The 21,138-nt window shown below is 40.5% G+C and overlaps 1 protein-coding gene across 1 annotated transcript in view; it reads right to left on the reverse strand.

Annotated features, from left to right (window-relative positions):
- asic2 (acid-sensing (proton-gated) ion channel 2) overlaps window positions 1-21,138 on the reverse strand; it is a 717,277-nt gene that overhangs the window by 45,423 nt on the left and 650,716 nt on the right. Inside the window, exon 9 of the mRNA XM_063038045.1 lies at window positions 17,109-17,188. Within this exon, the coding sequence (XP_062894115.1) occupies window positions 17,109-17,188 (80 nt within the window). The remainder of the gene's footprint in view (window positions 1-17,108; window positions 17,189-21,138) is intronic.

Below are 21,138 nucleotides of genomic sequence, written 5' to 3' on the forward strand. Positions count from 1 at the left end.
TAGTGAAAATACTTTTCTTAAAGGGATTCTTTAAATATTGCAAGAAAAAGTAAACCAAAATCAACTGATGATTTCTTTTCTGTTTGTTTATATATTGCTGTTTAGATAGGAAAGGTACATAGCATCTGGTGTTTCTCCGGTTCCCGCCTCTGTGACGTAGTGGGGAACCGTGTACGAGGCAAGTTACAGCAGTGGTTTGCCATTGCCTTCTGTTGGGTGAGTTTCCAAAGAGATCACCAGCACGGATGGAAAGCATGCAGGGGAGCCGGCTGGATTTGAACTCAGGACCTTTCGTCCCGAAGTACGGCACTGATGCCACTACGCCACCAGGTCGCTGTTTAGATAGTGGTTATTAATGAAATTACAAAAGGATTGTATCAGTGAAGTTTGCTTTGTGTAATGAAGAACTGAATTTGTGATGGATATTAATCTGGAAGGATTAACAACCCTCCCCATTAACATGGTCCTACTTCAATGACTCTTAGGCCTCCTATATATATATTGATAAAGGACAAGACTTCTGAAATGTCCACCATGTGGGTGCACTTTTAAGGGATGAGCTAGCCATTTCACTGTTTTTATATTCAGTGAAAATTGAAGGAGCTTTGATTAGCAAAGGCAGACTGTGATCTGGTATTATCTTAATTTCATTTTAAATACTCAACAAGATTAATCACTTGCTGAGGAGCTTCATAACAAGATTAAGTAATCTCATAAGAACCAAAGTACTGTATCATTAATCTGGTGGAGATGTGGAAATATGAATGATTCAGGAATTTCTCTTTGAATTTTAACAGATATACAAGTTTAAAGAAACAATTAATTTATTTGTATTGGTTGGAGAATGCAGCTGAGTGAACTCCTTGCGTGTGGCTACTGAGCAAAACACCGAGAGATAAGGGTTTTCTGAGCCACACCACTTACTACTGAAGATACAAAGTAAGTGGCTGCTTACACTCAGTTGGACCAACTGCATGAGAATGAACAAAGTTATAAGATTATTAGTTTCTCAGCTGGAGAGCTAATGGTTGGAGTTGGTTATTTGAGAAAACAACTTGTGTGTTTACTGAGGAACAATTTTGTGGATATGGGCATTGACAACCAGCAGATCCAGTTTTAAGATAATTGCCAAACAAAGCCATTCTAGAGATGTGACTTTTATTCAGTGAATTGTTATAATCTTGAAGAATGTAGAATGGTACTTTGCAGGAGGTAAATGGTCATATACCTATAAAGGAGATATTGACAAAGCAATAGCATAACAATATGGGAATAAAGCTCACTGGACAGTTCTTCCAGCAACCTAGAGCAGTCACAATGGACTGTGTGACTCCTACATCTCAGTAGGTTGAAAGCAAATATAAAAACTGGATTTCTGGATCCAGTTGAGCTAATTCATGAAGTTATTTCAAATCTTTCAAGAAATTGTCATGCAAAGTTTCCAACTAATGCAATTGAAAACCTTTTGCAAGGAATTCCAACTTTTAATTGAACTCCACTGCTATTTAGGACCTGAAAAGCCATTCCAAGGCATCTTTATAAATTAAAGGATCATAAGAATGGAAATGTTAATAATTATAGTATATCTTGTTTTTAACCACCAGAAATGAAATATATGGAGTCGACTCTATAAATGTACAAACAACTTTGTTATTTAATACAGAATCTCTAAGGAAAGTATGAGATATGAATTGTGTGTCAACACATTGCATTACTGTGGAAAAATACACAGTTGAAGCAGACTGAGATGCCAGTTTCAATGAAGAAAGGTGATGCACTAAAAGATTCCAGAAGAAAGGCAAGAAACCACATGAATGGTTTAATCAAGCAATTTATTCCCATATAAATGGGAACCTCAAACCTAACCTATTAAGATTTATTGATTGGTTTCCTGTGCTTTAATTGATACCTACATTACATTACATACAATTTTTCAATTGTACTTACATTATGGTCATACTTAAATCAATTTCTGTTCAATTGGAAATAACTATTGACAAACTGGATCATACAGCACAACACCTTTGTGGCATCCATGACTCAATTTCAATGATAAATCAAATGTGAGTTGATGTAGTCTGTGACTCAACTTCCATATCCACCACACATCTGGTTGAAACAGAACAAGACCAGATATGCTGTGATGCTCAATGGTGCACACTGTACAGCTGGACAGCTCTTCTGGGATGTTAATCTGTGCATACATGTAGAGCATGTGGCACAGGCCAATCACACAGAAACAGACACGTGTGAAAACAACTTCATCATCATTTAAAAGGGGCACAAACCAGCAGATGCTGGAATCTGGAATAACAAACAATTCACTAGAGGAACTCAGTGGGTCAAGCAGCATCTGGGAGAGGTTAGGTGGGGAAGGAATTGTCACATTTCAGGTCCAAATCCTGTATTGGCACTAAGAATGGAGAGGAAAGATAGAAAAGGAAGAGGAGAGAGGGATTGGTGACATATGACCAGTGTGTGCTGGAGGGAGAGGGGGTGATGGATGGCAGGCAGATCGAGCCAGGTGGGGATGGGGGTGAGGTGGAACTGGGAGACAGAGGAAAGTGTTTGATAGATGGAGACAGACAAAAAAAAGGTCAATTTCAAGGGGACCTGACTTAGTTTGTGGAATTCAATGCTGGGCAACTATCTCATATAGATCTCTTTCCAGTAATATATTTAGCTGGCTTAACTGAAACCTCGGCCCCGCCTCCATATCTCAATCACCTCTCTCCCCAGTGTGCTGCTTCCAAACATACTCATCAGTCTATAGGGTTTTTATCTCCCTATGCTCATCTCTCCCAAGCCCTCCTCTCACCTTGTTCCAAGTGCCTATTCCACTGGACAACAAAGATTTTGCTTCCTGAATACTTTTGGATATATCTTATGGATTTTGGCCTGCTTCTCATGAAAATCACAATAAAGTTTCTCTATCACACACCATTTCTTTGAAATCACCTCTCTTTGTTGGTTCAATTCATAATTCAAGTTAATTAAAATGTTCCCCACAATGCAAGCTGAAAAGTTTTCTATATTCTCCAGGCATTCCTGAGCATACTTAGGCAGGGCAGATGCTGCATGGCAGGACAGGTATTAGAAAGACTTTAAAAGCATCACGCACACCCTGTTCTTTGCATCGCATTTACATCTATATCAGTCTGTGATCACACTAATACGCACGCTCGTCTGCAGAGCATATTGTGTGTACTCGTTATAATAGTTATTGTAGGTTCAGGAGTATTTGTGATGACAACGTGTCTCACCAATTTCTTATACCTAGGGGGAGTATACGCTTAAATCTCAAAGACGGAGCAGGACTCCCCTTATTAAGAAAACCTATGAGCTCTACTTTGTGTGTAAAATTAGTGACTGAGACAAAGCCTGGGCTCCTCACTTTGTTGCACAACATGCGCTGTTGATCTCAGAGCTTGGCTCAGAGATACTCGGAAGTCAATGCCGTTCGCTATACCGATGATATAGTGAGAGGAGAAGGATCACGTAACAGACTGCTACTTCTGTCTGACCAGTGTGTCTGGTTTCTCTGCTAAAAAGAAGAAATCCATTGAACACCCCAATCTCCCTCCTGCCATGAGAACTGTTCCGTGTGACGATAATCCTCCAGTACTGAAGCCACCAGAGACATGGAGTCTAGAGGAGACAGACGGAGATGCCATGATGCATGCACCAGGAATGGAAATCAACACTGATACTGATACAGATTTAGAATCCTTTACGTTGAGTGAGCCTCATCTGATAACTTAATCTGAGTTAAATAACCTGGTTAGAGACTTGGGCTTGTTGAAGGCAAAAGCAGAATTACTGGGTTCAAAACTGCAAGGATGGAATCGGCTTTCACCAGGCACAAAAATTTCCATGACGGATTTCGATATTTGAGGCAGATGTTTCCCAGAATAACTGATGCCAAGATTGAGGAAGGCATTTTTGTTGGTCCATCATCAATGACAGGCAATTCAAAGAACTTTTAGTGAGACCAGAGAAAATCACATGGAAAGCACTCAAGGATGTTGCTGAAAATTTTCTTGACAACTACAAAGCATCAAACTACGTGCAGCTGGTTGACAACATGCTTCAAGCATACAAAACCATGAAGTGCAACATGTCACTAAAGATTCATTTTCTGTATTCGCATTTAGACTTCTGACCTGCAAAACAGGGAAACTGAAAGATTTGAAGGTAGATAGTTCATTTGGACCAGATGGTGTATACCCCAGGGTTCTGAAAGAGGTGGCTGAAGAGATTGTGGAGGCATTAGTAAAGATCTTTCAAGAATCACAAGATTATGGAATGCTTCTGCAAGACTGGAAAATTTCAAATGTCACTCCTTCAAGAAGGGAGAGAAGAAGAAGAAAGCAAACTATAGGTCAGTTAGTCTGACCTCAGTGGTTGGGAAGTTGTTGGAGTCGATTAGTAAGGATGATGTCTCTGGGTACTTGGAGACACATGAGTAAATAGCCCGTAGTCAGCATGGTTTCCTCAAGGGAAAATCTTGCATGACAAATCTGTTGGAATTCTTTGAAGAAATAACTAGTAGTATAGACAGGAGAATCAGTTCATGCTGTGTACTTGGATTTTCAGAAGGCCTTTGACAAGGTGCCACACATGAGGCTGCTTAACAAGCTACGAGTCCGTGGTATCACAGGAAAGATTGTAGCATGGATAAAGCAGTGGATGATTGCCAGGAAGCAAAGAGTGGGAATGAAGGGAGCCCTTTCTGGTTGTCTGCTGGTGACTAGTGTTCCACAGGGGTCTGTGTCAGGGCCAATTTTCTTACGTTATCTGTCAATGATTTGGATGATGGAATTGATGGTTTTATGCAAAGTTTGCAGATGATACGAAGATAGGTGGAGGAGCAGGTAGTTTTGAGAAAGTAAAGAGGCTACAGAAGAACTTAGATTAGGAGAATGGGCAAAGAAATGGAAGACAGAATACAGAGTCGTGAAGTGTACGGTCATGCACTTTGGTAGAAGAAATGAAAGGGTTGACTATTTTCTAAATGGACAGAAAATGCAAAACACTGAGGTACAAAGGGACTTGGGAGTCCTTGTGCAGGATTCACTAAAGGTTAATTCGTAGGTTGAATAGGTGGTGAGAAAGGCAAATGCATTCATTTCAAGAGGACTAGATATAAAAGCAAGGATGTAATGTTCAGGCTTTATAAGGTACTGGTGAGGCCTTACTTGGAGTATTATGAGCAGTTTTGGGCCCCTTATCTTAGAAAGGATGTGCTGAAACTGGAGAGGGTTCAAAATAAGTTCACAAAATTGATTCCAGGATTGAATGGCTTGTCATATGAAGAGCATCTGATGGTCCTGGGCCTGTATTCACTAGAATTCAGAAGAATGAGGGGTGACTCATTGAAACCTATTGAATGGTGAAAGGCCTTGGTAGAGTGGTTGTGGAGAGGATGTTTCCTCTGGTGGGAGAGCCTAAGACCAGAGGACGCAGCCTCAGAATAAAGGGGCATCATTTTAGAATGGAGATGAGGAGGAATTTCTTTTGCCACAGAATGATGAATCTGTAGAATTCTTTGCCAAAGGCTGATAGATTCTTGATTGGTCAGGGCATGAATGGATACAGGAGAGGGCAGGATATTGGGGCTGAGAGGAAAACTGGATCAGCCAAGATGAAATGGCGGAGCAGACTTGATAGGCAAAATGACCTAATTTTGCTCCTATATCTTATGGTCTTAAATCTTGGCACTGGCAGTGACAAGCATGAAGAGTTTCACCAGGACATTGCGGTCATGGAGAAACGGTATCAGGGCAACTGAAATCCATCAATGCTGGCTGATTATTGTTGGACACTTAAGCAAGAAACCTCAGACACTGAGTACAAAGAAAAATCATCAACAAAACATTTTTAGCTTAATTGAGCTATTGCAAAGTGTCAGCACTATTATGCAATTAAACACATTATATTCAATACATTTTAATTTCTTGTTCCTCCAAATTCCTACGTGATGCAAGTAGTCTGAAATTATATTTGTGTTCAGCTTCCAGTGGTCTATCAGAACCACAAAAGATTTCTGATGAAGCCACACTTCCGAAAACTTTGTTGTCCAGTGTTATTTTCTCTCCATCTGGTTCCACCTGTCTCCTACCAGCCGTCTTCTCCCACAAGCCCACTTACACACTGCGGTATAGAATGTCCAGCTTCCACTTGGCCCTGATGCAGGACCATGGCCGAAAAGACCTAAAATATCCACTTGTTCATTTGCCTCCACAAATGCTGCTTGAGCCACTGAGTCTAAGTAATTCAGCATTCCCTTTGTTTTATTTTTACCAAAACAGTCTCTTTTGTCTTCTTAATTCTAAACTAATTAATTAAATGGTACTCCCTCCAGCATCGGCACAGTTACATTATGAGGTATCTACAAATGATGGCTTAACAAGATTTATTTAACACCGTATTCCAAGTCCAAAGCCCGCCATCCCTTGGAAGGCGACCCAAGTGCCTCAAAGTAATGTAAAATTGAACTCAGAAAAATATTCATTATTGGTGGTTTAACGATACAGCTATTAGTGCAGCTCCTGGGACCTGGGTATGATCCTATTCTTACGTGCTTTCTTTGTGTGGAGTTTGCACATTTTCCTTAATTATGCCAGATGCCCTGGTTTCCTCCCATATTCCAAAGTTGTATGCTGCTGGGTTAATTGTCCATTGTACATTGTCCCTTGTAGAGGCAAGTAGCAAAAAGAATCAAAGAGGAGTTGGGGGCTTGTGGAAGAGAGAATAAGTTGCTCGGCTGTAGGATGGTGAGGAGAGAAGGTTGGGACAGATTTGGCAAAGTCTACAAATCAATTGGCTCCTTTCTGCGCCATAGTACAGTAATTTATGATTACCAGCCATCACTAGATATTGCATTAAAACAGGTCCTTTGGCCCAACTAGTCAATGCTGACCACAGCATCCTCCCTGCTAGTTCCAGTTGCCTGTGTTTAGCCCATAACACTCCAAGGTGCTCTCATCCATGTACCTATCCAAATGCCACATACCTACCTTGACCACTTCTTTATTCCAGTTATTTCATCATTACTGGGTCTAAATAACAGAACTTACAACTCAAACTTCGCTACAAGAATTGCATCAGTTCCCTTCTCAAGTACAACTATGCATGGGCATTAATGCTGGCTTTGTGATGGTCAGTGCCTGTTCATAAATAATTAAAAGGTAGCTTTGTTAGTTGGCTTGCTGGGTAGTGTAGTGTAATGTAGAAAACAGAACTGTAGATATGGATAACAGAATAGCAGGCTATAAGTAAACAGAGAGGAAGCATAAATGTGTTTTTTCTCTTTCTAGATAACAAGATGTAAAGCGTGTTCTGCCACAGGAACTGGTCCGGGTGTATATGTGTGAGTGTGTGTGTGTGTGTGTGTGTGTGTGTGTGTGTGTGTGTGTGTGTGTGTGTTGTGTGGGGGAGGAGGGGGCAGTGGTGTTTCATGATTACAAATTATATCACTGACATGGATGAAGGCATTAAAGGTATGGCTGATTAATTTGCTGATGACACCAAGGTAATTGGGAAACTGCATTATAGGCTCCTTGTGTCCTTTTTATAATGGTAATTCATGTGGGAAAATGTAAACTAGTTTCTTTTGGCAGGCAAAATAAAAAGAAGCACATACTCTAAATGGTGAGGGCTTACAAAGCTCTGAGATACAGGGGCTTTGAACGTAATTTGTAAAAGGCGAGCTACGCTGGTTGCGTGAACTGAATGTTATCATTTATTGCTGTGGAAATGGAATACAAACTTAGGAAGATTATAGAAACATAGAAACATAGAAAATAGGTGCAGGAGTAGGCCATTCGGCCCTTCGAGCCTGCACCGCCATTTATTATGATCATGGCTGATCATCCAACTCAGAACCCCGCCCCAGCCTTCCCTCCATACCCCCTGACCCCCATAGCCACAAGGGCCATATCTAACTCCCTCTTAAATATAGCCAATGAACTGGCCTCAACTGTTTCCTGTGGCAGAGAATTCCACAGATTCACCACTCTCTGTGTGAAGAAGTTTTTCCTAATTTTGGTCCTAAAAGGCTTCCCCTCTATCCTCAAACTGTGGCCCCTCGTTCTGGACTTCCCCAACTTCAGGAACAATCTTCCTGCATCTAGCCTGTCCAATCCCTTTAGGATCTTATACGTTTCAATCAGATCCCCCCTCAATCTTCTAAATTCCAACGAGTACAAGCCCAGTTCATCCAGTCTTTCTTCATATGAAAGTCCTGCCATCCCAGGAATCAATCTGGTGAACCTTCTTTGTACTCCCTCTATGGCAAGGATGTCTTTCCTCAGATTAGGGGACCAAAACTGCACACAATACTCCAGGTGTGGTCTCACCAAGGCCTTGTACAACTGCAGTAGTACCTCCCTGCTCCTGTACTCGAATCCTCTCACTATAAATGCCAGCATACCGTTCGCCTTTTTCACCGCCTGCTGTACCTGCATGCCCACTTTCAATGACTGGTGTATAATGACACCCAGGTCTCGTTGCACCTTCCCTTTTCCTAATCGGCCACCATTCAGATAATAATCTGTTTTCCTATTTTTGCCACCAAAGTGGATAACTTCACATTTATCCACATTAAATTGCATCTGCCATGAATTTGCCCACTCACCCAACCTATCCAAGTCACCCTGCATCCTCTTAGCATCCTCCTCACTGCTAACACTGCCACCCAGCTTCATGTCATCCGCAAACTTGGAGATGCTGCATTTAATTCCCTCATCTAAGTCATTAATATATATTGTAAACAACTGGGGTCCCAGCACTGAGCCTTGCGGTACCCCACTAGTCACCGCCTGCCATTCTGAAAAGGTCCCGTTTATTCCCACTCTTTGCTTCCTGTCTGCTAACCAATTCTCCACCCACACCAATACCTTACCCCCAATACCGTTTGCACACTAATCTCCTGTGTGGGACCTTGTCAAAAGCCTTTTGAAAATCCAAATATACCACATCCACTGGTTCTCCCCTATCCACTCTACTAGTTACATCCTCAAAAAATTCTATGAGATTCGTCAGACATGATTTTCCTTTCACAAATCCATGCTGACTTTGTCCGATCATTTCACCGCTTTCCAAATGTGCTGTTATCACATCCTTGATAACTGACTCCAGCAGTTTCCCCACCACCGACGTTAGGCTAACCGGTCTATAATTCCCCGGTTTCTCTCTCCCTCCTTTTTTAAAAAGTGGGGTTACATTAGCCACCCTCCAATCCTCAGGAACTAGTCCAGAATCTAACGAGTTTTGAAAAATTATCACTAATGCATCCACTATTTCTTGGGCTACTTCCTTAAGCACTCTAGGATGCAGACCATCTGGCCCTGGGGATTTATCTGCCTTCAATCCCTTCAATTTATCTAACACCACTTCCCTACTAACATGTATTTCGCTCAGTTCCTCCATCTCACTGGACCCTCTGTCCCTTACTATTTCTGGAAGATTATTTATGTCCTCCTTAGTGAAGACAGAACCAAAGTAATTATTCAATTGGTCTGCCATGTCCTTGCTCCCCATAATCAATTCGCCTGTTTCTGTCTGCAGGGGACCTACATTTGTCTTTACCAGTCTTTTCCTTTTTACATATCTATAAAAGCTTTTACAGTCCGTTTTTATGTTCCCTGCCAGTTTTCTCTCATAATCTTTTTTTCCCCTTCCTAATTAAGCCCTTTGTCCTCCTCTGCTGAACTCTGAATTTCTCCCAGTCCTCAGGTGAGCCACTTTCTCTGGCTAATTTGTATGCTTCTTCTTTGGAATTGATACTATCCCTAATTTCTCTTGTCAGCCACGGGTGCATTACCTTCCTTGATTTATTCTTTTGCCAAACTGGAATGAACAATTGTTGTAGTTCATCCATGAAACCTTTAAATGCTTGCCATTGCATATCCACCGTCAATCCTTTAAGTGTCATTTGCCAGTCTATCTTAGCTAATTCACGTCTCATACCTTCAAAGTCACCCCTCTTTAAGTTCAGAACCTTTGTTTCTGAATTAACTATGTCACTCTCCATCTTAATGAAGAATTCCACCATATTATGGTCACTCTTACCCAAGGGGCCTCTCACGACAAGATCGCTAATTAACCCTTCCTCATTGCTCAAAACCCAGTCCAGAATAGCCTGCTCTCTAGTCGGTTCCTCGACATGTTGGTTCAAAAAACCATCCCGCATACATTCCAAGAAATCCTCTTCCTCAGCACCTTTACCAATTTGGTTCACCCAGTCTACATGTAGATTGAAGTCACCCATTATAACTGCTGTTCCTTTATTGCACACATTTCTAATTTCCTGTTTAATACCATCTCCGACCTCACTACTACTGTTAGGTGACCTGTACACAACTCCCACCAGCGTCTTCTGCCCCTTGGTGTTACGCAGCTCTACCCATATCGATTCCACATCTTCCCGGCTTATGTCCTTCCTTTCTATTGCGTTAATCTCTTCTTTAACCAGCAACGCCACCCCACCTCCCCTTCCTTCATGTCTATCCCTCCTGAATATTGAATATCCCTGAATGTTGAGCTCCCATCCCTGGTCACCCTGGAGCCATGTCTCTGTGATCCCAACTATATCATAATCATTAATAACCATCTGCACTTTCAATTCATCCACCTTATTACGAATGCTCCTTGCATTGACACATAAAGCCTTCAGGCGCTCTTTTACAACTCTCTTTGCCCTTATACAATTATGTTGAAAAGTGGCCCTTTTTAATGCTTGCCCTGGATTTGTCGGCCTGCCACTTTTACTTTTCTCCTTTGTACTTTTTGCTTCTACCCTCACTGTACACCCCTCTGTCTCTCTGCACTGGTTCCCATCCCTCTGTTGTGAACCAACCTCCTCACGCCTAGCCTCTTTAATTTGATTCCCACCCCCCATCACATCCGTTATTTAGCCATGACTTAGTGATGGCCACAATGTCATATCTTTTAACCTGTAGCTGTACAAGAAGGTCATTCACTTTATTTCTAATGCTGCGTGTATTTAAGTACAGTACATTTAGATCAGTATCTGTTACCGATTTTGCTATATTTCTATCGCACAGCAAATTATCCTGTCTATTCACCGGCCTGTCCTTCTTGTCATCTTTGCTACACAGTATCTTTGACTTATTTCTATTTTCCTCTTCCTTGACCCTAACACCCTGGCTTCCTTCCCCCTGCCAACTTAGTTTAAACCCTCCCTAACAGCTATATTAAACAATCCTGCCAGGATATTAGTACCCTTTGAGTTCAGGTGTAACACATCGTTTTTGTATAAGTCATACCTCCTCCAAAATAGATCCCAATGATCCAAGAATTTGAAGCCATGCCCCCTGCACCAGTTACTTAGCCACACATTCATCTGCTTAATTCTGCTATTCTTACCTTCATTAGCGTGTGGCTCAGGCAGTAATCCTGAGATTATTACTCTGGAGGTCTGGCTTTTCAATTTTCTTCCTAGTTCCCAGTAATCTTCCTTCAGGACCTCCTCTCTTTTTCTGTCCATGTCATTGGTACCAACATGTACCAAGACTTCTGGCTGCTCACTCTCTCTCCTCAGAATACTCTGGACCCGATCTGAGACATCCCATACCCTGGCACCAGGGAGGCAATTATGTATTGCATTGAACTGCTGCTGCTAAGTTAAGAAATTTCACGTCACATGCCTGTGATAATAAACCTGATTCTGAAGTCCTTGTACCTGGCTTTCTGAAAGGTTAGTGAAAGCAGTGAAGGCAAAGGACAATACATGATCAACAAGGGGGTGAAATAGGTAGAAGAGCATATTACAGTCAAATCACAGGCAGAATGGTCTTGAGGGATTGAGAAGCTTATTCTTAATTCATATATTTGCATGTTCATAAGTTATAAATGAACATTTGGGTAATAAATAGATCCAAATGTTAAAGTGATTCTTTCACATAATAATATTAAAATTTTGTGAGAAGATGGTTCCAGAAATCCCAATGCATCAAAAATATCTTTTGAAAGATATCTTAGGATGAATGACAAAGAATATTACATCTCACAGTGCTCTGGAAATCCATTTGTTACTTTCTCCTGGTGAAAACTTTCAAGGAAAAACTTCGTAGAATTTTTTTAAGTGATGAACTGAATTGGATGTATCAATGTAGTCTACAGTGAATATAAAATGTGGAGAAAAAACTGAGTTGATGAGCTTGGTGCCTTTCCACAGTGCACCTGCTAAGACATCTGTTCAACCTCCTCATCACCTTCGGTGCAAGACAAAATGAAACCCAGCGAACAGGCAAAATCAAGTAAAATGTTATCTTCATTTTACCATTACTCATATTCTCATTCATAGAAGGCCTGCAGTTTGCAACAAGTGACTGTAAGTGCAAGAGAAAGTAGACACTCAGACCAAGGGCGTATCTTTAGCACAAACTTTCCAATTTTTGTCTTGTAAAAAGCAAATCTGCTGAGTATGGACTCTGGGCTTCTTGTTAAATATTGAGTTAAGTTCTGACAAGGTGCTGCAAGGTTCAAAATGCATTTGGGGCCTGGTGACAGGCGTTGTTATTTCGCTAACATTCAATAATACCATTATGGCACGTGACTGAGCACTTTGTCTAATAAATGTCTAGATTCGATATAAAGGGGATTTTCAAATATGTCACAAATTCACCATATCCAATTGTTAATTGTACAATATTGAAGTTGGTGATGTTTAATTTCAATAATTTATTCACATGTACTTCAATAATTTATCATGCAAATTAATGCTTGAAAATGCAGAACTACTAATACCTTTCTTTTAATTTTTTAATGATTTTCTGTAAAATGTTGTCAGCAACCCAGGTTTTGCATCAGCTTCTTAAATATCCGAGAATAAACACCATTTGTGTGGTTCCATATCTGTTTTTACACATGAAAATTAAATATTTTGATAGAAAAGGCTCATGTGTTAACATCGTAAAGATAAATCTGTCTGTGTGAGCTTTGCAGTGATTACCATGGCTGCAATTATTCAGTGAAGGGAAATAATCTTTAACTAATTAACATCTATTAATATGCAGATTGGCCCATTTGAACTCCACATTGTGCTGACATCTGACATATTTCTTAATTGTTTGATAAATATTATGAACAAGAATCCAAATGGAAAGTTTTGTATATATTTTTTTATTTAGAGATACAATGCAGAATAGGTCCTTCTGACCCTTCGAGTCATGCTGCCCTGCAACCCCCAATAACTTTGATTTAACCCTAACTCAATCATGGGACAATTTACAATGATCAGTTACATCTTTGGATTGTGGGAGGGAACCAAAACGCTCAGGGAAACCCATGCAATCCACTCCTTACAGAAGACACCAGGACTGAACTCCAAACTCCGATGCCTCAAGCTGTATTGGTTTCGCACTAACTGCTAACGTGGCACCCACTGAATTTTCAGAGTATTCATTCCATAGTTTCAAACAAAGTATATGGTAGCTATTAATATTATATTCATTGCAGAATCGCTAGTAGGATTCTTTCACAAAATAGTACTCTGTAGGCTTTAGCTGTTTAGACTTTGGAATCAGAATGACTGGAGTCATTTTCAAAATCTGTAAATGACATCAGATTCAAGGACTGAATTTACGTTGAGGAAGATTGTGGTATCTTAAGGAAATCATAACTAGCCTTGTATGATAAAAATGTGTCTGGTAAATTAAGTTTGATATAAATAAGTATGAAGTATTTTGTTAGGAAGATTTAGAAAGGTACGTACTCTTTGTAAAATTGGAATGTAAAAAGGAACGGTTGGACCAAAGGATCCAGTGATATACTGTAGATACACAAGTCACAAATTTAATTATGCAGGTCATTAAAATAACAAAAGATAGTTGGGTCTTAAGGAAATGTATCGTTTTAATAGAATACAAAAAGGTATTAAATGTGTAGATAATTGGTTGAAACATACTTAAAATGGTATGAGAACCTATGCTCTTCAATTCATTCTAGGAATATAAAATCAGTGGACAGATTTCCAAGATATAATACAATGTTTTTCTCTCTCAGTGGATCACAAGTCTTTGGATGTAGATTCACAAGGTAGATTTCCTAGAAACAGGTTTGCTATGGTAATACTTGAATGAGGTATTGATGGATTTGGAATTAATGCAGGCAAGTGGGATTAGCGAAGACAGGCATGATTGTCGACATGGATGCGATGGACCGAGGAATCTGTTTCTATGACTTTCTTTATAAGTGACAGGTTATATCTTTCAAAAACAGATTGAACAGGACCTTTATTTCTCTAAGAGGCTAAAATGTGACCTAATACAGCCTTTTTAACATTATCAAAGGGTTTGTGATGTAAATGACCAGGGTATGTCACTCAAACAACAGGAATTCTGCAGATGCTGGAAATTCAAGCAACACACATCAAAGTTGCTGGTAAACGCAGCAGGCCAGGCAGCATCTGTAGGAGGAGGTGCAGTCGACGTTTCAGGCCGAGACCCTTCGTCAGGACTAACTGAAGGAAGAGTGAGTAAGGGATTTGAAAGTTGGAGGGGGAGGGGGAGATCCAAAATGATAGGAGAAGACAGGAGGGAGAGGGATAGAGCCAAGAGCTGGACAGGTGATAGGCAAAAGGGGATATGAGAGGATCATGGGACAGGAGGCCCAGGGAGAAAGAAAAGGGGGAGGGGGGGAAAACCCAGAGGATGGGCAAGAGGTATAGTGAGAGGAACAGAGGGAGAAAAAGGAGAGAGAGAGAAAGAATGTGTGCATAAAAGTGAGTAACAGATGGGGTACGAGGGGGAGGTGGGGCCTTAGCGGAAGTTAGAGAAGTCGATGTTCATGCCATCAGATTGGAGGCTACCCAGACGGAATATAAGGTGTTGTTCCTCCAACCTGAGTGTGGCTTCATCTTTACAGTAGAGGAGGCCGTGGATAGACATGTCAGAATGGGAATGGGATGTGGAATCAAAATGTGTGCCCAGTCTGCGTCGGGTCTCACCAATATATAGAAGGCCACATCGGGAGCACCGGAAGCAGTATATCACCCCAGTCGACTCACAGGTGAAGTGTCGCCTCACCTGGAAGGACTGTCTGGGGCCCTGAATGGTGGTAAGGGAGGAAGTGTAAGGGCATGTGTAGTACTTGTTCTGCTTACAAGGATAAGTGCCAGGAGGGAGATCAGTGGGGAGGGATGGGGGGGACGAATGGACAAGGGACTCACGTAGGGAGCGATCCCTGCAGAAAGCAGAGAGAGGTGGTGAGGGAAAGATGTGCTTAGTGGTGGGATCCCGTTGGAGGTGGTGGAAGTTACAGAGAATAATATGTTGGACCCGGAGGCTGGTGGGGTGGTAGGTGAGGACCAGGGGAACCCTATTCCTAGTGGGGTGGCGGGAGGATGGAGTGAGAGCAGATGTACGTGAAATGGGGGAGATGCGTTTAAGAGCAGAGTTGATAGTGGAGGAAGGGAAGCCCCTTTCTTTAAAAAAGGAAGACATCTCCCTCGTCCTAGAATGAAAAGCCTCATCCTGAGAGCAGATGCGGCGGAGACGGAGGAATTGTGAGAAGGGGATGGTGTTTTTGCAAGAGACAGGGTGAGAAGAGGAATAGTCCAGATAACTGTGAGAGTCAGTAGGCTTATAGTAGACATCAGTGGATAAGCTGTCTCCAGAGACAGAGACAGAAAGATCTAGAAAGGGGAGGGAGGTGTCGGAAATGGACCAGGTAAACTTGAGGGCAGGGTGAAAGTTGGAGGCAAAGTTAATAAAGTCAACAAGTTCTGCATGCATGCAGGAAGCAGCGCCAATGGTATGTCACTCTGTATGTACACCACCATAATAGCCTTTTGCAATATCAACTTCTTTTGAGAGCTATGAGTGCACGATTGTCATAAATTCAGAAGAAAAACCAGAGGAAGCTTTAACAGAGGAGTAGCTGATGTTAATTAAATAGGGAGAGATCTAAGTGGATGCAGGATAAAAATCTGAGAAGGAAAGCAATAGCGATTGGGTGAGAAGAAGGTTGGTGAGTTGAATAAAATATACATATTACCACAAGCCATTGGGTCAAATCCACTATTTCTGTTCTGTACATTCTATTCAATTCCATATACATTATTTGTATTATTATTTTCTTCCTTTTCATATCCTGCTTTTTTATTCCAGCACTATTCACCAATGGAATAGTTCCTCAAAGAGGTTCTGAGTGAGATAGTGTGAGAGATTTTTTTCGTGTAGAAGGTTTTTGGGAGATATTCCCACTTTATTATCAAGTTCCAACTAACTATCCCCAGAAATTAAGCTACGTGCTGTTAATGCCAATGCATTTCAGTGGTCTAGCGGTAAATTGATCTCATTCAAGTGTGATAAACATCTATGCATTAATAAAGGTAATTACTACATTAATTTCCACAGCATCTAATCTATATAGTGGCACTTCAATAACTTCTACAAAGGAAGTGGATTTCTTCTGCTTTGTATTTGCATCAAAATTGCAGGCTATGTACTCATCAAGTTTAGTGATACAGGAAATCTTCTCATGAAAGGGATAGAACCAGGGGTGCAATGCTAGCCGGAGCACACAGCTCATCTTTAAGAAAAAAGCCGAAATAAACAAGCTAATTAATTAGGTGCCGCCCGGGATGATTTGAGTATCTCAGAACCTGCTGATCTCCTGGGATTTTTTACGCACAGCAGACACTGGAGTTTAGAAAGAATGGTGCCAAAAACAAAAAAAACCTCCAGCGAGTGGATTTAACAAGATGTTTTCGCTCACAGAACAGCCACTCGTTGGATTTTTTTTTCGTTTTTGGCATCATTCTTTGTAAACTCCTGAGTCTGTTGTGCATAAAAATCCCAGGAGATCAGCAGGTTCTGAGATATTCAAATCACCCTGGGCAGCACCTAATTAATTAGCTTGGTTATTCCGGCTTTTTTCTTAAAGATGTGCCGGATGTGCTCTGGTATGCTCCGGCTAGCACTGCACCACTGGATAGAACACATTGTAGCACACCCAAAAATAATATGTGAAATCCGATGGCAGAATAGAAAGTGAGCAACAATTGTACAAGTCCATTTTGCATGACATGATTTGATCATCAACACTACTAAAGCATATTACCTTCAAGGGAATCTTACCTCATATAAGTAATCAAACAGCTCTAGTATTGTTAAAATGCTAGCACCAATAAACAGCCCCATCTGTCCACCGATGTCACCTGCAAAACAGAATCTAGTGTCATCAAAAATAAAACAGCCGCAGAAATCAAAGTTTCAAAATGAATATAAGTGGCCAAAAATAACTTGGATCCATCTCGCCACAATTGTACTAATGGCTTACTTTCGTTAGTAAGTTCTGAAACACTCAAAAACAGGTACAGTGGTGCTAGAAAGTTTGGGAACCCTTCAGAATTTTCTCTTTAGGTCATACTTATACAGAAATAATGTGATCAGACCTTCACACAAGTCCTAACACTAGATGAGAGAACCCAATTAAACAAACACATTAAACTTGTTCATTTATTTATTGAGAAAAATAATCCAATATTTGTCGGGAAAAGTATGTAAACCTTTGCTTTCAGTAGCTGGTGTGACTCTTTTGTACAGTAATAATTTCAACCAAACATTTCCGGTAGCTGTTGATCTGTCCTCCACATCAGCTTGGAGGAATTTTAGGCCATTCCTCCTTACAAAACTGCTTCAGCTCTGAGATGTTGGTGAGCCTCCTTGCATGAACTACTTGCTTCAGGTCCTTCCACAGCATTTCCATAGGATTAAGGTCAGCACTTTGACTCAGCCATTCCAAAACGTGAAATTTCTTCTGCTTTAACCATTCTTTGGTAGACTGACTTGTATGTTTAGGGTCATTGTCTTTTTGCATGACCCACTTTCTCTTGAGCTCCAGTTCACAGATGGATACCTTGACATTTTCCTGTAGAATTTGCTGGTACAATTCGGAATTCATGGCTTCATCAATGATGGCAAGCCGTTCTGGTCCTGAAGAGCAAAGTAGGCTGAAACCATGACACTGCCACCACCATGTTTCACCATGCTGAAATGCAGTGTTTGCTTTTTGCCAAACATAAAGCTTCTCATTTAAGCCAAAAAGTTCTATTTTGGACTCATCTGTCCACAGAACATTCTTCCAGTAGTCTTCTGGTTATCCATGTGGCCTTCAGCAAACTTTAGACAGACAGCAATGTTCTTCTTCGAGAGTAGTAGCTTCCTCCTTGTAACCCTGTCTTGTACACCATTGTTGTTCAGTGTTTGCCTGGTGGTAGACTCATGAACACTGGCATTAGCCAATGCAAGAGAGGCCTGTAGCTCCTTAGATGTTACCCTGGGGTTCTTTGTGACCTCCTGGAATATTACATGCCTTGTTCTTGGAGTGATTCTTGTTGGTCAGCCACTTCTGAGGAGAGTAACAACGGCGTTGAATTTAGCCCATCTGTATACCAGCTACCTGGCTGTGGATTGGTGGAGCCTAAACTCATTAGAAATGGTTTTGCATCCTTTTCCAGCCTGGTGAGCATCAACAACTTTTCTTCTAAGATCCTCAGAAATCTTCTTTGATCGAGGCATGGCACACTTCCAAAGATCTGTGTAGTGAAGATCAGACTGTGATAGTGAAGATCCTGGTTTATATTTTTTTAAATAGGGCAGGGCTTCCTACGCTCACACCTGATTGTCAACCCATTGAATGAAACACCTGACTCTATTTTCCCCTTGAAATGAACTGATAATCCTAGAGGTTCACATACTTTTTCCAACAAACACATGTAATATTGGGTCACTTTTCTCAATAAATAAATAAACAAGTATAATGTTTTTGTGTTATTTAATTGGACTTTCTTAATCTAGTTTTAGGACTTGCATCATATTTATGCAGAAATAGAGAAAATTCTAAAGGGTTCACAAATTTTCTAGCACCACATCAACATTTTTTCCTTGTCTGATTGGAGACTTCACTTTTCCTGGATCATTAACAGAAAAAATGAACCACTGCCAAGTAGTGCAAAGAGACCCTTTCTGCCTTTGGTATGCAAATATCAAGTAGGTATTGCATTAACCTCAGCTGTGGCATTGTCCACACTCCAGTTGCAAGGGATTTATGGAGATTGGGGAGCAGGCTTTTAACTGAAAAATTAGGTCCATTATATTTAGTTGTGATGTTCTGCTAATATTAATAATAATCATGATAAGAAGCATAGATTACTAATTTCAATAATTATGCCAAAATGGATTAACGTGGAAATCTGTAGATAATGAGGCTGGTGGAGTTAAAAGATTGAGCATGGTTTTCCAAGTGAATTGTTACAAAGCTAAGCAAAACACTAAAAATATTGGCTTATCTTAGTGCCCCTCTCTTATATTTTTAAAACTTGAAAAATGTAATAATTTTTGGCAAAATATGTTTGTGATTTTCCTGTTAAAAGAACAAGACAACGGGTATCAAAACAATTAAATTCAGATCAGGGCCTTCAGACATGTTTGATTAAGCTTTCAATCTGGCACCAAGATGATGAATTTCATTTGAGAGGAACTCACTGTGCACAGTAACATGAAGCCAATATTGAATAAAGTGATTTCTGAGCTAGATAAGATTATGTCCACAATTATTCACAAGAATGAACAGCATGACACCTAATGACTAAGACATAGTGCATAGGACAGTTTTCAACAACTAAATAAAAGACTGGTGTTTAAAACAAACACTGCTCCAAAAACAAATAGGAATAATTTATGGAAAGAAATGGCTGAGTCTGATTTTTTGATTTTTCCTGATCCTATCAGTGTCAAGGAAGTATTGCTAATTCCATTAAAGGACCTCAGACCTTTGCTGCCCAATATGTGCATGCAAGCTAGCAACATCTTTAATGTACCTTCCAATCCTAGTTTTGTTCTATTTTTGAGAGGCCTCAGAAGAACTGCATGCAGTACAATTGAAAAAACTGAATATGTATTAATAAGTGCCTTCATTGTTTTCAAGCAAATGTGAATGACAATGTTGGAAGGCTTCAGGTTGGCACTCTCATTCAAAAAAGTTTGCAGTTTCACCATTATGTCAGATAGAAATAAAACATTGGATTGCACAATTATGAGGGTTATCCCTGGTACCTAAGACAAATCCTACCATTAAATTAACATGACAAAACAAATTATTTGGTATTATCACAATACTGGTTGTGGCAATTTAATGTGTGTAATTGGCTGCCGCTTTCTGGTGTTACATCACTGACAACTACCTTAAAAGGTACTGGCTAGCTATAGGTTGCCTTGAGATGGCATAAGGTTGTAAAAAAAAAGCCAAGTAATTTTTCATTCTTACTTATAAATTGTCTTCCACTTTGGAATTGGAACTGGTTTATTATTGTCACATGAACCAAGCTACTGTAAAAAAAAACTTGTTTTACATGCCATCCATACCAAATGGTCATTTCATTACTACAGTGCGTGAGATAGTACACAGGCAAACAATAACACAGCAAGTGCAGTGTGCAGGCAGTCAGTAAGCAGCAAGGTCATAACAAGGTAGATTGTGAGTCAAGAGTCTATCTTATCACATTAGGGGACTATTCAATAGTTGTATAATAATAGGGAACAGGCTGTTCTTGGGCCTGTGCTTTCATGCTTTTATATCTTCTGCCTGATAGAAGGTAGAAGAAGAGAGAATGTCTGGGGTGGGGTAGATTTTTCAGATGCATTTCCTACTGCAGGACATCCTCCTCTTCGATTGCATAACAAGCATTATGGCTTGTATATCTCCACCGATTATCCTGCCCTTCTAATCACATCACAACTTGCCTTTATGACTAGTTGTAGCCTTTTAACTGCTGCTGCTTCGTGAGACTTCTTCTCCCCACTAATATCAGCTCCAGGTAATAGCTTCTGTGCAAACTCTTCTTCCTGCACATCTAGCCTTATTATACGAAGAGGATAAATTTCATTGCTGAGGGGTGTCTTTAAGGCTTTGTGTCTGTTCATCTGAAGTAATGAAAACCTGGAGCTGGATATGACAGCACTGTGAGTGGTAGATACTAGACAGGTTAAAATGTAGCAGAAAAATACTCCTTCTGCCAGTTACATGGAATTCTGCGAAATGCAAAATAAAATACCTTCTTGTTTACTGCAGAGTGATTAGTACATCCTGGAGGAAATTTCAAGCCAC

The sequence above is a fragment of the Mobula hypostoma genome, chromosome X1, assembly GCF_963921235.1.
Source record: "Mobula hypostoma chromosome X1, sMobHyp1.1, whole genome shotgun sequence".
NCBI classification, from domain to species: Eukaryota; Metazoa; Chordata; class Chondrichthyes; order Myliobatiformes; family Myliobatidae; genus Mobula; species Mobula hypostoma.